General features: G+C 45.4%; 1 protein-coding gene across 3 annotated transcripts in view; it reads left to right on the top strand.

The window, feature by feature from the left end:
- The window catches only part of ABCA3 (ATP binding cassette subfamily A member 3), a 453,847-nt gene that overhangs the window by 318,195 nt on the left and 121,212 nt on the right, over window positions 1–14,440 (top strand). For all 3 annotated transcript variants that reach the window (XM_069210492.1, XM_069210493.1, XM_069210494.1), the window contains exon 13: window positions 14,242–14,396. In XM_069210492.1, coding sequence (XP_069066593.1) covers window positions 14,242–14,396 — 155 coding nt within the window. The remainder of the gene's footprint in view (window positions 1–14,241; window positions 14,397–14,440) is intronic.

Here is a 14,440-nt window from a genome sequence, read left to right as displayed (position 1 = left end):
TCCCATTGAAACCAATTGCAAACCTGACGCCTGTTTGCACACTGCACCCGGCCGCCCCCGTGCCGCTGAGGGTGTACTTTTTGGGCTGACTTGTGTCCCCCCCCAGTGCCCTACAAAAACCCCCCTGGTCTGCCCTCCGAAGTTGCGGGTACTTACCTGCTGGCAGACTGGAACCGGGGCACCCCCTTCTCCTTTGAAGCCTATGTGTTTTGGGCACCACTTTGACCTCTGCACCTGACCGGCCCTGAGCTGCTGGTGTGGTAACTTTGGGGTTTCCTTGAACCCCCAACGGTGGGCTACCTTGGACCCAACTTTGAACCCTGTAGGTGGTTTACTTACCTGCAAAACTAACAAAGACTTACCTCCCCCAGGAACTGTTGAAAATTGCACTGTCTAGTTTTAAAATAGCTATTTGGCATTTTTGCTAAAACTGTACATGATATTGTGTTGATTCAAAGTTCCTATGATACTGGAGTGAAATACCTTTCATTTGAAGTATTACTTGTAAATCTTGAACCTGTGGTTCTTAAAATAAACTAAGAAAATATATTTTTCTATATAAAAACCTATTGGCCTGGAATTGTCTTTGAGTGTGTGTTCCTCATTTATTGCCTGTGTGTGTACAACAAATGCTTAACACTACCCTCTGATAAGCCTACTGCTCGACCACACTTCCACAAAATAGACCATTAGAATTCTCTTTTTACCACTATCTTACCTCTAAGGGGACCCCTGGACTCTGTGCATGCTATTTCTTACTTTGAAATAGTGCATACAGAGCCAACTTCCTACAGAGAGCATCTGTGCCATTAGAATTACAGCTACTCTCCGTTGAGACCAAAATAGATATCTTACAGCCTGGACCAGTTGTGCTGAGCCCTTGCTTCCTGTTAATGATACCCTCTCTGATACTCTGATGGCTACTTGGTCAAAGCCTTGTTCTTCCCCTATTCATAGGCAGGTGGCCAGATGTCACAGACCAGCAACTGGTCACCCGGATTTTCTCACCAAGCACCCAACTCCGGAGACCCTCATCCACCAGTATGGTGAATTCTAACTCATTTCTAACTACTTCTCCAGACAGGAAATCCAAAAGGATTGAAGCATTGGGCAAGCTTATATTATCTAGTATTGCTATCTGTTAATGTGGTTTCCTTGCTGGGTCACTGCGTACATCCACTCTTTGACCTATCCAGCGACATTTTACTGGCAGTGCTGGAATACCTAATGTCCTCTTTAATTTGGTTTATCATGGACAGGATGCAGCCAAATATGTCATCCACGCATGTCTGGATAAAGCAGATTGCTTGGGGAGGTTCAGTCGGTGGTAGTGACATACTTCATCACCACATGTGGTTGTTTTCCACAGGATATTGCAGCACTGCAGAGGCCTACCCCAATGGATTTGCCTTTTGATGGGTCCCACCTTTTGGGTCAGAAAGTAAACTCTGTTGGAGTGCTCAAAGTACAGTCAAGTTACAGTGATCTCCCTGGGAAAGTTGAACCCTGGTGGGCAGTACCCACATCAGTTCAGAAAGTTCAGCAGCTATTCCAAGGGCTGGCATACATATGTAAGTATGTATTTTGTAGTTCTCCAGTATTGGATCTTTCATAGATTCACAGGCCTGAATCATTCCCTGTCGTCAAAGTGGGAGTCCCACAGTACCACAGAAAGCAGTAGAGAAAAAACGTACACAGAAGTTAGTGCTAAAGACTTAAACAGCTTATTAAAAATCATTTAAAAAGGGCCCAAGTTCAGCCAGTTAGGCGACAGCACCCTTTAGAATCCTCACCACAGAGGTTCCACTCCCTCAGATTTTCTACTGCTATCGTGAGATGGGAGTCTCCCTGAGCTCAGTTTTTCCACAGTTTATTCACATTTTGAGAAGATTTCTCTTCAGGTCAGAATTTATTTCTACTGTTCCAGATTATGGGGGTCATTACAACTTTGGCGGTCTTTGACCTCCAGGGCTGTTTTGTCGGAAGCACTGCCAACAGGTTGGCGGTGCTTCCTTGGGAATTACGATCCCGCAGGGCAGCGCTGCTTGCAGCGCTGCCCAGGGGATTACGAGTCCCCCTCCCTCCAGCCTTTTCATGGCGGTTTGAACCGCCATGAAAAGGCTGGCGGAAAGGGGAGTCGCGGGCCCCCTGCCACGGCCCCATGCAGCTTTTCACTGTCTGCATAGCAGACAGTAAAAAGCGCGACGGGTGCAACTGCACCCGTCGCACAGCCACAACACCGCCGGCTCCATTTGGAGCCGGCCCCCGTGTTGCGGCTGAGATCCAGCTGGGATCTCTAAATAGGCCCCACAGGAGTGTGGCCGCCGAGCAGTTTCAACTTGGCGGGCGGCGGTTGCCGCCCGCCAAGGTTGAAATGAGGGCCTATATTTGTTCTACAATGACACAAACAATCAAAAAGGGACTTTTCAGACCATATGGGACATGTCGCAAAAAGAGATTACACTCTGATGATCCTCACAAAGAGTGTATTGTCTTCACCGGGAACATAAACCTCAGGGCTGTAAGGTATGTCATACGTTTTCACAGAAGACTCCTGAGGACAGAAAGGGGATATTATAGATTTGGCTGCCGAGACTAAAAGCTAAAGAAAACCCTATGTCTGAGGAAAATAGTGATGACCCCTCCAGGATGCACAAATCCTGCAGAAGAAATAGAGCTCCTGATAGTGTGCACCTAGGATCACGAAAGAAGGCACCCAAAAAATCCCATCATGGGCCTTCTGGACAATTAAAAAAAAAAAAAAAAAAAAGATTAGTGTTCACATACCTCTTAAAAGGAGAAATTCCGACAGAAAAAGTGTATTCAGGACCTCCAACTCCTTTTCTAAAGGAGCACACAACCAAAAGGTCATCTCAGTCCCTTACGTCAACAACCAAATTGCCACAAAATACATCTGAGGCACTTATTTGTTTCTCATGAACAACACCGTTGATGACGTCCTAGTCGATGACTGCGTCGGAGGTCACTGCCACCACTTCTACATCCACATTTTCTTCTACGATGTCCCCCATGTTGATATCGCCATCGCCTGGGGCTTCAACAACTATCATGTTGAAGCTTCTCTTGACCGTGGCAACAACGACGAAGAAGGTCCTTATGAAAATCGCCAAGACATCGTCAACGACCATGACACCGTTGATGAGAGCCCCTTCCACAAGACAGTCTACAGCAGCAAAATCGCTGACGATGAGACGGTCAACACCAGCACCATCGTCGACATCGACCATGAGACCGTCGACATCACAGACTTTATCCACGAAGTTGCCGACAGCATCGTTGGCGGAAGTGCCACTGACACCCCTGATCCCTGCATCTATCATCTCTATTAAAGCAAATTCTTCTGCAGAGATAATGCTACCAGCACATACCTCACCTAGTAAGGTTCTGTCTTTTCCCCCTTCACATTTATTGAATGACAATAAGTCAGAGCGTGAGGGACCTTTTGGTGTAGCGCATAGCCCATCTAAACTTCATGTAAAACGTCAGGAGGATGAAAATGATGACCAATACTATAGGGACCAATTTTATTCATGTGAACAAGAACATTACCATGATGTATACTTAACATATTACCCACAAGAACAGGGGCGTTTTGTCCAGATGCCATTAGTTGGTCAACAATCTCCAACATATGCTTCAGGACTACTACAAGAAGTTTCCTGATCTGGCATTTTCTCACCACCACCACCACCTCCTCCACCTCCACCTATCCCATCTCTGCAAATTTGGACGCCCGTTGGTCGGCCTCGTAACTTGCCATTTCCAGTAACTCCTCTATCCACAGTGGCAAGTACTTTAGCGGAGCCTCGAGAGGACAACACAACTTCCTGGGATGAAGATAGAGAAGAGGGGGAAATAATGAGTGGAATGGCTGCTTAATTCCGACACCATCCCCACCTATGCCTCCACCAGTAAACTTACCACCAGACGACATTGTTGATTTCCACAACATCATGGAGAGAGCAGCAAAAAGATTTCAGCTTCCCCTAACCACCAAGCAATCAGATTGCTTCCTATATGACTTCAAGGAGCCAACAAAAAAATCTATAAGAGCCATCCCCATAGTAGATTTCATTTGGAAAGATGGAATAAAGGCAATGAGAAATCCAGCAACAGTGGCGGCAGTGTTGCCCTAAGTGTACAAGAAAGACAAGGCACCAGATGATTCCCTGGCTTGTTTAGTCGGTCATTCCAAGCTGAATTCTATCATAACGCGAGCAGCTCGAAGACGCATAATCCGTCAAACCCTAGCACTACACTACCTGAAAGAGAGGGAAACTGACTAGACAACATCTGCAAGCGTTGTCCACCATGGCAGCCACTATGGTCAGAGCAGCCGATTCCCAGGCAATACTAAAGTGTTACAACAGGCAACTGTGGTCTGACATGGCTCTGTACCCAAACCTACTGCTAGTGGATGTGAAACTTGAGGTTAAGAAAATTCTCCAGGAAGGAGAGAGAGCATTGGCAGAAATTGATTGTGCTATTGGTGTCTCCTCCAAAGGATTTAGGCAATTAGTGGGAGCAGCAGTACTTCACTGGTAAGGTTGGCTGAAGGCAACAACCTCCAGACTTGAAATCCAGAACAATATCCTGGATATGCCATATCATGGCGAAAACCTCTTCAGTAAGCATGTTGACAGTGCACTCCAAACCATCATGGCAGATATGCACACGGCCAAGTCCCTAGGCACTTTATAGATGCGCAGACTGCCCTTTCGTAGAGCAAGAACCAGAGGATCCTTCTCATTTTGAGGAGGATATCAACCTTAGAGACAGCTGTACTCCTTTCAAGGTCAATGTCGCCCACAGTACACACAGCAGTATCGGCAGCCATCTCCAACGGCGTACAAGTAGCAAGTAAGAGAAAAAACATCTTCAAGAGGCAGAGACTGCACCAGGAAACAGTGACATTTTCATGGTGCCAGTTACTTCCACTAAACTTCAACTTCGACAGGCAATTTGGAGGCCCCAAATCCTATTTTTCCTAATGGTCCAAAATATCTATGACAGATGTGTCCTGGACTCTCTAGCTCAAGGAAACACCTTCAAATGTATTACCAATCCTCCAAATGTTCCCCCCAAAAGGAGCACGTCTCCTCACCTCAAACAATTTCTGCTGGAGAATTTAACCATGCTGGCAAAAGGTGCAATAGAAAAGGTCCTGAAGACTCGGAGGGTAATCGGTTTCTACTCCTCTTTTTTATTGGTAAGGAAAAAATCGGGAGACTGGCGTCATATCCTAGATATTCGGAAGCTCAACAAATACCTGAGAAACCAGTTCTTTTGTTTGGTCACCCTACAAGATATTTTACATCTCCTCAGTCTGCGGGACCGTATGACATCCTTGGACGTACAGGACTCATACTTCCATGTTCCTGTTCACCCAAAACATCAAAAATACCTAAGGTTCAAAGTGGCCAGCACCCACTACCAATTCAAAGTCCTCCCCTTCGGACTAAAATTGTCTCCCCATATTTTCACCAAGTGTTTGGCTCCAGCGGCCGCTCATTTTAGACAGAAAGAAGTCCAGGTATTCCCATTATGTGGACGACTGGCTAATAAATGCGTCCATGTCTCAGCAGGCCATAGCAAATGCTTCCATCTGCCTCTCGCTCTTCAAAAAACTGGGTCTCACAGAGAACAAGAAAAAAAAAATCTTCTCTCACTCCAATGACAACACTAACTTTCCTGGGAGCAGTTCTGGATTCCATGCAGAAAAGGCATTTGCATCACAAGAACGTCAGAGCAGGATACAACTGGCTCAGCGACTAAGTCCATTTCTTTTCGACTGTACAAGTCACTTCTGGGAGTGCTGTTCTCTTGCATGCCTCTGATCCCCAATTGCCAGCCTCATATGCGCCCTTTGCAGGAGGAGTTTAACAAGCAGTGGGAGCAAGTAAAAGGGTCCTTCGACGTCATCATTTGGATCACTCCGACCATGGTAGCATCCATGAAATGATGGGCTTAGAGTAGCAACATCGCCAAGGGTCTCACATTCCTCTCCCAAGTCTCAGACTTTGTAATAACAACAGATGCATCCTTAGAGGGTTGGGACACTCATCTTCAAGACCTCACAGTCAGCAGGAGATGGAACAGTGTAGAAATGAAATTGCACATCAACTTGCTAAAGCTAAAGGCTATTGCACTGGCCTTTAATATCTTTCCTCCCCAGGATATCAGACTCATCATTGCTCATCCACATGGACAATACCACCAGCATGCATTACATAAGCAAGCAGGGAAGAAGGTCATCAGCTCTGTCACAGCAAAGACAGCAAAGTTGGCAATTGGCTGTGTACAACCAAATATCACTGAAGGCAGAGCACGTACCTGAAGCAACCACCCGTGTCTTAGCAGACACACTGAGTGGGGTGGCCTCCAGCTGCTACGAGTGGGAACTCTACTTTAGACAACATTTTCTAACCCTGGGGCAAGCAGAACCTGGATCTGTTTGCAACCAAGGTAATTTGGAAATGCCAATTTGACGCAAGCTGGCATCACCAAGAAGGGTCGTGGGGGAATGCGTTTTCGATCGGATGGTCAAAAATCTTTGCATACACTTTTCCCCAATCACATTCATTCCCAGGCTCCTCAAGAAGCTAAGGAGAGAACCCTGTCAAATGATCCTCATTGCTCCCTGGTGGCCACACAGTTCAGGTTCACAGAGCTCCTCCTTCTTTGGGAACAGTATCACATACAACTAATACCCATACCAACTTCACCTACGATGAACAATGGCCAAGTACTCCATCCTAACCTGACGTTGCTGTACTTGTCTGCCCGGCTCTTCAGTTCCATGAATTTGATCAGTTAGACATCCCGAGGACTCCACAGAGATCCTCTCCAAAGCCAGGAATGATATTACTAATAAGACATATAGGTTCAAGAGGGAGCATTTCTGACTATGGTATAAGGACAAATGCATTAATCGCATTTCTTCAGCACCATAACGGATCTTACCGTATCTTCTTCAACTAGAAAAAAATTGGACTAGCTCACTCATCTATCAAAGTGCATTTAGCACCAATTACTCAATTCCGTAAGTCAAGTAAGCTACCCTTTTTGTGGTCAGCTAGTGTAATCAAACAATCCCTCAAAGGACTTTTCAAGGTGTTTCCTCTTGTATGGGAACCCCACCTGCTTGGCATCTTCATATTGTACTAAGCCAGTTAATGAAGGCTCTGTTTCAGCAAATCCATAAAACGGATTTGGAGTACCACACATGGAAGACAGCAATATTGTCAGCATTAATGTTGGTGAGACTTGTTAGTGACATCCAAGTGTTCACAATCACAGAACCTTTCTTGCAATTTACCCAAAACATTTTCATCCTATGAACCTATCCAAAGTTCATACCAAAAGTCCCATCGGACTTCTACCTGAACGAACTAATCGTATTGAGGGCATTCTTTCTCAATCCACAGACTACTGCGGAAAGGACAATAAATACTCTAGACAAAAAGAGGTGTATTAAATTCTACTTGCATAAAGCTAAATAATTTTGCAAGACAAGTCATCTCTGTGTGGCTTATGGAGCACTAAGGAAAGGATTCTCAGTGTCAAAATAAATCACAGCCAGATGGATCATCTCAATTATCTAATTCTGTCACAGACAAGCAGGAAAGCCTTTGTCACGCAAGGTTAAGACTCATTCTGCCAGAGCTGTGCCCACCACTACGGCTCTCCCCGCCAGTGTGCCTATCCAGCAGATTTGCCGGGCAGCATTATGGTCCAGCAGGCACATCTTTACACAGCATTACAGGCTGTAATCCTTTGACTAGAATGATGCGGCTTTGGGGCAGGCATTGTTACGCCATCCGTTTCAATACGTTGAACCATTTCTAACTAATTGTTTCCGACCATCCGCTATAACATTTTAATGTTCATATTTGCAAATGCTAACTAGTCTGATTCAAGCATGTGAATCTATGAAAGATCCAATACTGGGAATCTATGAAAGATCCAATACTGGAGAAGATTATAAGTTACTTACCTGTAACTGTAGTTCTCCAGTATTGGCATGTTTCATAAATTCACATGTAAACCACCCTCGTCCCCATTGAGGCTCCCCTTATTTCTGTTCAGAATATATCTCACTTGTGCTAAAAAATCTGAGGGACTGGAGCCTGTGTGGTGAGGGTTCGAAAGGGTGCTGTCACCTGATAAGCTGGACTTTGGTTCTTCTTCAGTGATGTTAATAAGCTGTTAAAGTGTATGTCTTTAACATTGACGTCTGTGTACGTTTTTTCTCTACTGCTTTTTATGGTACTATGGAACTCCTACTTTGATGACGGGGAATGATTCAAGCATGTGAATCCATAAAAGAAGATACCAATAATGGAAAAGTACAGTTACAGGTAAGTACCTTAGTTTCATCTATCCCACAAACCCAGCTAAAAGGCAGGAGGATGCTATACATGATTAAAGGCAAACTTAAAGTTGGCAAGTAATAGAAGTGGCACGTTATGGAAGGTTAATACATTGTGATGTAGTGTACTTTAGAGATGGGTATTTTCATCTTGCGTAAATTGGAGCAGTTTTGGGTTGGATACAAGGTTGTTGTTCCAGAGCCTTGATGCATAGACTGAAAAGGCCTGTTGTTTTGTTTTCATTTTAACACTTTTTAATCTGCAATATGTTGGTGTCCTGGTTGCAGATGTGCCAAGAACCATCAGGCAGGGTGAGCTTGCCTGCAAGATAAGTTGGGGTGTTGGTTATGATGGCTTTTTAATTGATGCAGCTAATTTTGAAGATGGTGTGGGCTGACAAAGGGATTCAATGAAGTACCAGAGTGGGGGTGATGTGATTATATTTCTTCAGGTCCTTGTTGAGATGTGCTCTGGTGTGCAGGATGCCCATAAAGATGCCAGTATGGATTCAGGGAGATCATAGAGAAGTGCATTATCACCATCCAGATTTGAAAGTACAATGACTGGAACAGAGTTCTGAAGTTGCTTTCTTGAAGAAATAGTTTAACTTTCTTTAGAAGATAGAGCTGGAACCAGCAGTCTTCGTGAGTTTTGGTAATAGGTTCCTTAAGGGGTGAGTTAGTGTTCAGGGTAAATCCAGATGATTTGACATTCGGGGAGTGTTGGTGTTCGAAACGTAAAGGTTCATGTCATTGACCCATGTTTATACTGTATCTTGTTTGTTCATAGCAAATGATTGGAATTCTGTCTTGGTTGGGTTGAACTCAAGGTAGGCCCTGGACATCTAGGTCTGAATGATGTGCAAGCAGAGACACTGAATGTCAGATGCAGAGGAGACTTTCATACAAGGGTGTGAATCACAGGCATATTGGTGAATTTTGATGCTGTTATCTGTGAGTAGAGCACCAAGTGATTTTACCTAAAAGTTGAAGATGACAGGAGACGGTATCGAACCATGAGGATCTCCGCATGTGATAAGGATCCTTTGTGACTTGTAGGTCCCCATGTAAACAAACTGGTGTTGGTTGCAAAGGTAGTAGAACTAATGAAAGATATTGCTGGTGAATCCCATTCCCCACGTGTGGAAACGCAGGGGGGGTGGGTGACTGTGTTAAACGCAATTAAGGTGCAGCACTAAATTGAGGCAGAGGTAATTTTCTTTTGTGATCAAGAGAGCATTGTCCACGATGTATAAGGTGGCAGCCTCCATGGTTCATTGTGATCTGAAGCCAGACTGGTAGTCATGAAGTGGATGGTTAGCACTGATGTGATCTTGTAGTTGAACATGGACTGCTTTTTTAATTGATCTTGTAGCTGAATGATAGGTCTGTAATGTGTTGGTAGTAGGCCTAGTGTCACAGTCTAGTGTAGGTTTCTTTAGGAGTGTCCTTCTAGATTGGCATATAGGCCAAGACAGCAGCACCCTTTGGAGGCCGTGAATGTGGGTCTGTCAGGCAGCTTGTATGTCAACAGGGCCATCTGCCCTCCAATTACTCTTTCCGTGCTACATCAGCCGCTAACCAGTTTAGTTTGCCCTTAATGGCACACGCCGAGCCAGTGTGGGGCCAGTTTTCAACATTTCCACCCAGATTAGTCATCCATCATGTTAGATAGATGAGTCATACAGATCGTCAAAATGGATATGCAGTATCTTTTCTTTCTGCCTCTACCACTATTTCTCACATCTCCAGAGCATATTTCCGATGAGCACCTGTCTGTTCTGTTATAGCGTTGCGGCTGTTCTTCAAAGGTGCCATTGAGCGGGAGTTTTTTTTTTTTTGCCGTTTCCTCATCCTGAAGAAAGACAGGGGCCTTAGATCATTTCTGGACTTTCGGCCTCTAAAGCTTACCTGAGGAAGGACAAATTCAAAATGCTCACATTGGCCCAGATCCTCAGTTGTGGACCCTGACAACTAGATGATGTATTTGAATCTGTAGGGTGCATATGTTCATATACCCCTCCTGCAGTGCCACTAATATTATATGTGGTTCAGGGTTAGTTAGAAGCACAATTGGCTGTGCTCCTTTTCTGCCTCACCCACACCCTTTGGTGTTCACAAAAAGATGGTGGTGGTTCCCGCCAATCTTCTGAGATCATAGATACCTGTATTCCTGTACCGTGATGATTGGCTGTTGAAGGAAGGCTCGTCAGTCATGGACCACCACTGGGTGACGAGACCCACCTAACATCACTGGGGTATACTAACAACAAGTTGAAGTCCCACCTGACTCTTCGCAGAAGGTTCCATTCATTATAGCAATCCTGGACAGAGTGGAGTTCAGATCTTTCCCTCTGCTGCAATAAATCTAGGATATTTGGGCTATGATCATTGTACTTCAAGCTCCATCCTGGATGTTTTGGTGTGAGCAGCTCTGAGACGTTTTGGCCTCTTAGACGCCTGCATTCTTCTCATCACTATACTAGGTGGCACATGATTGATATGTAATGGAATTTAAAGTGCCAATGGCCCAGCAGTATGGCAGTCTGACTGATGTCACCCAGGCCTTGGGGGAGAAAGCTTGGGACATATAGTGATGGCAGCTTGAATGCAATTGATTCAGCTGGAGGAGATGATGGTAGGTCTCTGCTGGAACTAGGAGGTCATCTGGGGAGGTGAACCTCTAACGGAGGTCCTGCTTCACATCAGTCTGCTGGAATTGCAGGCTGTCTGTCGGGCTCTGAACTCTTTTCTTGCGCCCATCAGGGGGAGGCTGATGCAGGTTCTTATGGACAAAACCACTGCCATGTGGTACTGCATCATGCAGGGTGGAGTAATGTCCTGTATCAGGAAACTTTGTGTCTTTGGCGGTAGCTAGAACTTCATGGCATTTTTCTGATTGTGTGCCATCCATCAGGGTCCCTGAATGACAGAGCGGACTAACTGAGCAGGTGGTGTCTGGGGGATCACAGGTGGTGTTTTGGGGATCATGAGTGGTGTCTACATCTTGAGGTGGCTCAGGGTATCCTCCAAGTTGGGGGAGAACCATGGATTTTCTCCACCGTCAACAACACGCATTGTCAGAGGTTTTTGCATGTTGGAGGAACACTCATTAGGAAATGCATTCCAGCTGCTATGAAACACTGGACTCCTGTACACATTCCCGGGGCTGCCTTTGTTTCCCAAAGGTATAAAGATCAGGAATGACTGAGTCCAAAGTTATTCTAGTGGCTCCGGTTTGGGCCAGGAGAGTGTTGGACCCAGCCATTCTAGACATGAGCATCCTCTGATCAGGTTGCCACTTTGCAAGGACATTGTGCCTCAGCAGAAGGACATGGTCCTACACACAAATCTGCACAATCAAAACCTACATGTGTGGAGATTGAGCAGCGGCAATTGACTGCATTCGATTTGCTACCCAAAGTGTTGAATGTCAGATGCTGGGGCAAAAGAGTGGCCTGGTATGGTATTTGGAAGACTGACCCTTTACAAAGCTATCAGATGACCTTTTGTTTGTTTTGTCTTTGGCCAGCAAGGCCTTGCAGTGAGCACCATTGAATAGGAGAAGAGACTTCATTGACTGCATACCATAAGGGCTACAAGCTTTTATATTGATCATAGCAAGGACTATCGAGTGGATGATAAATTTTTGTGGGATTTAAAGGAGTAAAGAAAGGGAAGGCTGTGTAGAAGAGGATCCTGCTGAGATGGGCAGTCCTCTGCTTTAGGACCTGCCACACACTGCCCAAAAAGCAGCTCCCGGAAGATCTGAGAGCCCTTTCTATCAGGGCTGAGACTCCTACCACTGTGTTGTCTCAAGGAGTGCCTGTCATTGACATTGGCCAGGCTGCGATGTGGGCATCAGTGTAAATGTTCACAAAGCACTACGTCCTTGACATTCAGGTTCCATGCATTTTTGCCTGTTTAATCCTTCAGGACTTTTTGGTCTGAGGCCACACCACAGACGTTATCGCTTTGATATCTATTTTAGAGGTGAGAAATCTATGGTTTAAAGTATACATCAGAACAGTTGCGGCTCTCCGCGCTAACAAGGGGTGGGGCGGGTGCGACGTGAGTGAGTTAATTAATTTTTTTTAAAGTACCTGATCCGCCAACCTGCACCGCTTCCTTTTCCATTGTCGCTGCAGGCACAGGCTCCCAGCCTGCCCTGTGGCCAATCCTGACTCAGCTCAGAGCAGCGTCAGGGTTGGCTGGGAGTTCCCGGCCAGGGTGCTTCCAGGAAGACGGGGAGCCTGTGCATGCTCTCACCAGTCCGGAAACATAGTGCCGGGCTGGAGAGAGCACACTACGCATGTGTGTTTGGCCGGCCCATGACGGCAGGCTAAACATACAAGTACAGTGAGGGGGAGTGCTGTGCACTCCCCCCTCACTGCTATTCACCCCCACGGCCTGCCCCTTTCAGAACGAAAGGATAATAAACATAGTTTATTATCCTTTCGTTCTGAAAGGTGTGCAGCTTCTGCTGCTGGCTGGGGGCGGCACACCTCTGCCCTAACGGAAGAACCAGTCCTGCATCAGAACACGTTACTTGACCCTATACACCCTTACCAGTATCTCCTACCACATAGTTGAATATTTGCTGTCAACAATTAGATACCTCCCTACTCTGCCAGTGTTGTCCGCCCTCTCACGTATTGCCTTATTCCACTGCTTCTACCCCAAGTCTGCCAGCATCGGTAGTCCCCATGGTACCATTTTGCCCACCACAATTGAATACTTCACCTCACAATCAGAAATTATGCTCTATGGTTAGCTGCATCTGCACCAGGACTATCACTTTTAAACTTTGACATGTTACTATCGCCAACCCAATTTTTTCACATAGTAATTGCTGTCGAAAACAATTGAGCTACTGTGCAGGAGGCGGAATGGATTCTGCTTGCGACCTCTTATGCTCATTTCCAAAGAAGAATATCACATATTTCTATCTAATTAGGTAGAATCACTGAACCCTCTACACGTAACATTGTACAGAATGCAAACTTCACTACATAGTGGTTCAATAACACAAGATTTTTGATTAAAACACTGATATATTGTATAACAGATAGTTGATTGAGTGTACATTGCAGTGGAAAGGTTATGAGAAAGTCAAGCATAAATTGTCAAAGCAGTAAGTCACTATCCTACCACCTGGGCATGCCGTACGTCACCTCAGTTCCATTTGGTCTCATCTGTTGCAACCCCTGTGGTGTGGATAGTGCTCAATGGAGTAGTCTGTATTCACTGGTGTAGCAATTAAGTGTCTCAGGCAGACTGGTGGAGCAGGTACCAGGCTAGTGGGCATGTGCAGAACAGTTTGGTGGACTTGCAGGAAAGTAGCAGGGAAGTTGACAAGTAAGTGATGCCAGTGCACACCTACACTGTCACACCCATCCTGATCAAGGCTTGTGGTCCACCCCGCCTGCTACTCCAGTTAAAAAACATACACAATATTATTGAATGAATTTGAGGTGTGACAAGGCTCAGGAAAGATGCAGTGATTGTCAGGGGCCATGCACATTAGTCAGTGTTGATGGATCATGGGACTCATCATGTAATCAGCGTTTCTCTTGCAACATGTTTGTGCCCCTATGTCTTAGAGTCCACTGACATGCATGCATGCATGCTAAGGACGGGCTGCCCAGAGTGACAGGATATTTTTCACAAGTACCCTCTCACTTGCAAACAGGACTACCTATGGCTGTATGATATAGGACACAGTGAGAGATACGATTAATGTAGACTGTTGGATGAAGGATTAAGTCTAGTTGCTACTTATCTCACTTCCCTCATTGCAATCAAACTAAGCTAGTCAGTGAAATGCTTTTCTTTTTGTCTCATGTTAGGTCTGTACCCCCCAACAAGTGGACAAGCTTACATCAACGGGTATGATATCTCACGTGACATGGTTCTGATCCGCAGAAGCCTTGGACTTTGTCCTCAACATGATGTTCTGTTTGATAACATGACTGTCGAAGAGCATCTGAAGTTTTACTCTGGGGTAATGACCTTACTTGATTAACACTTTGATATTATCAGAATATA

The sequence above is a fragment of the Pleurodeles waltl genome, chromosome 10 (genome assembly GCF_031143425.1).
Source record: "Pleurodeles waltl isolate 20211129_DDA chromosome 10, aPleWal1.hap1.20221129, whole genome shotgun sequence".
Classification (NCBI taxonomy): Eukaryota; Metazoa; Chordata; class Amphibia; order Caudata; family Salamandridae; genus Pleurodeles; species Pleurodeles waltl.
This window is presented reverse-complemented; position numbering and strand designations above follow the sequence as displayed.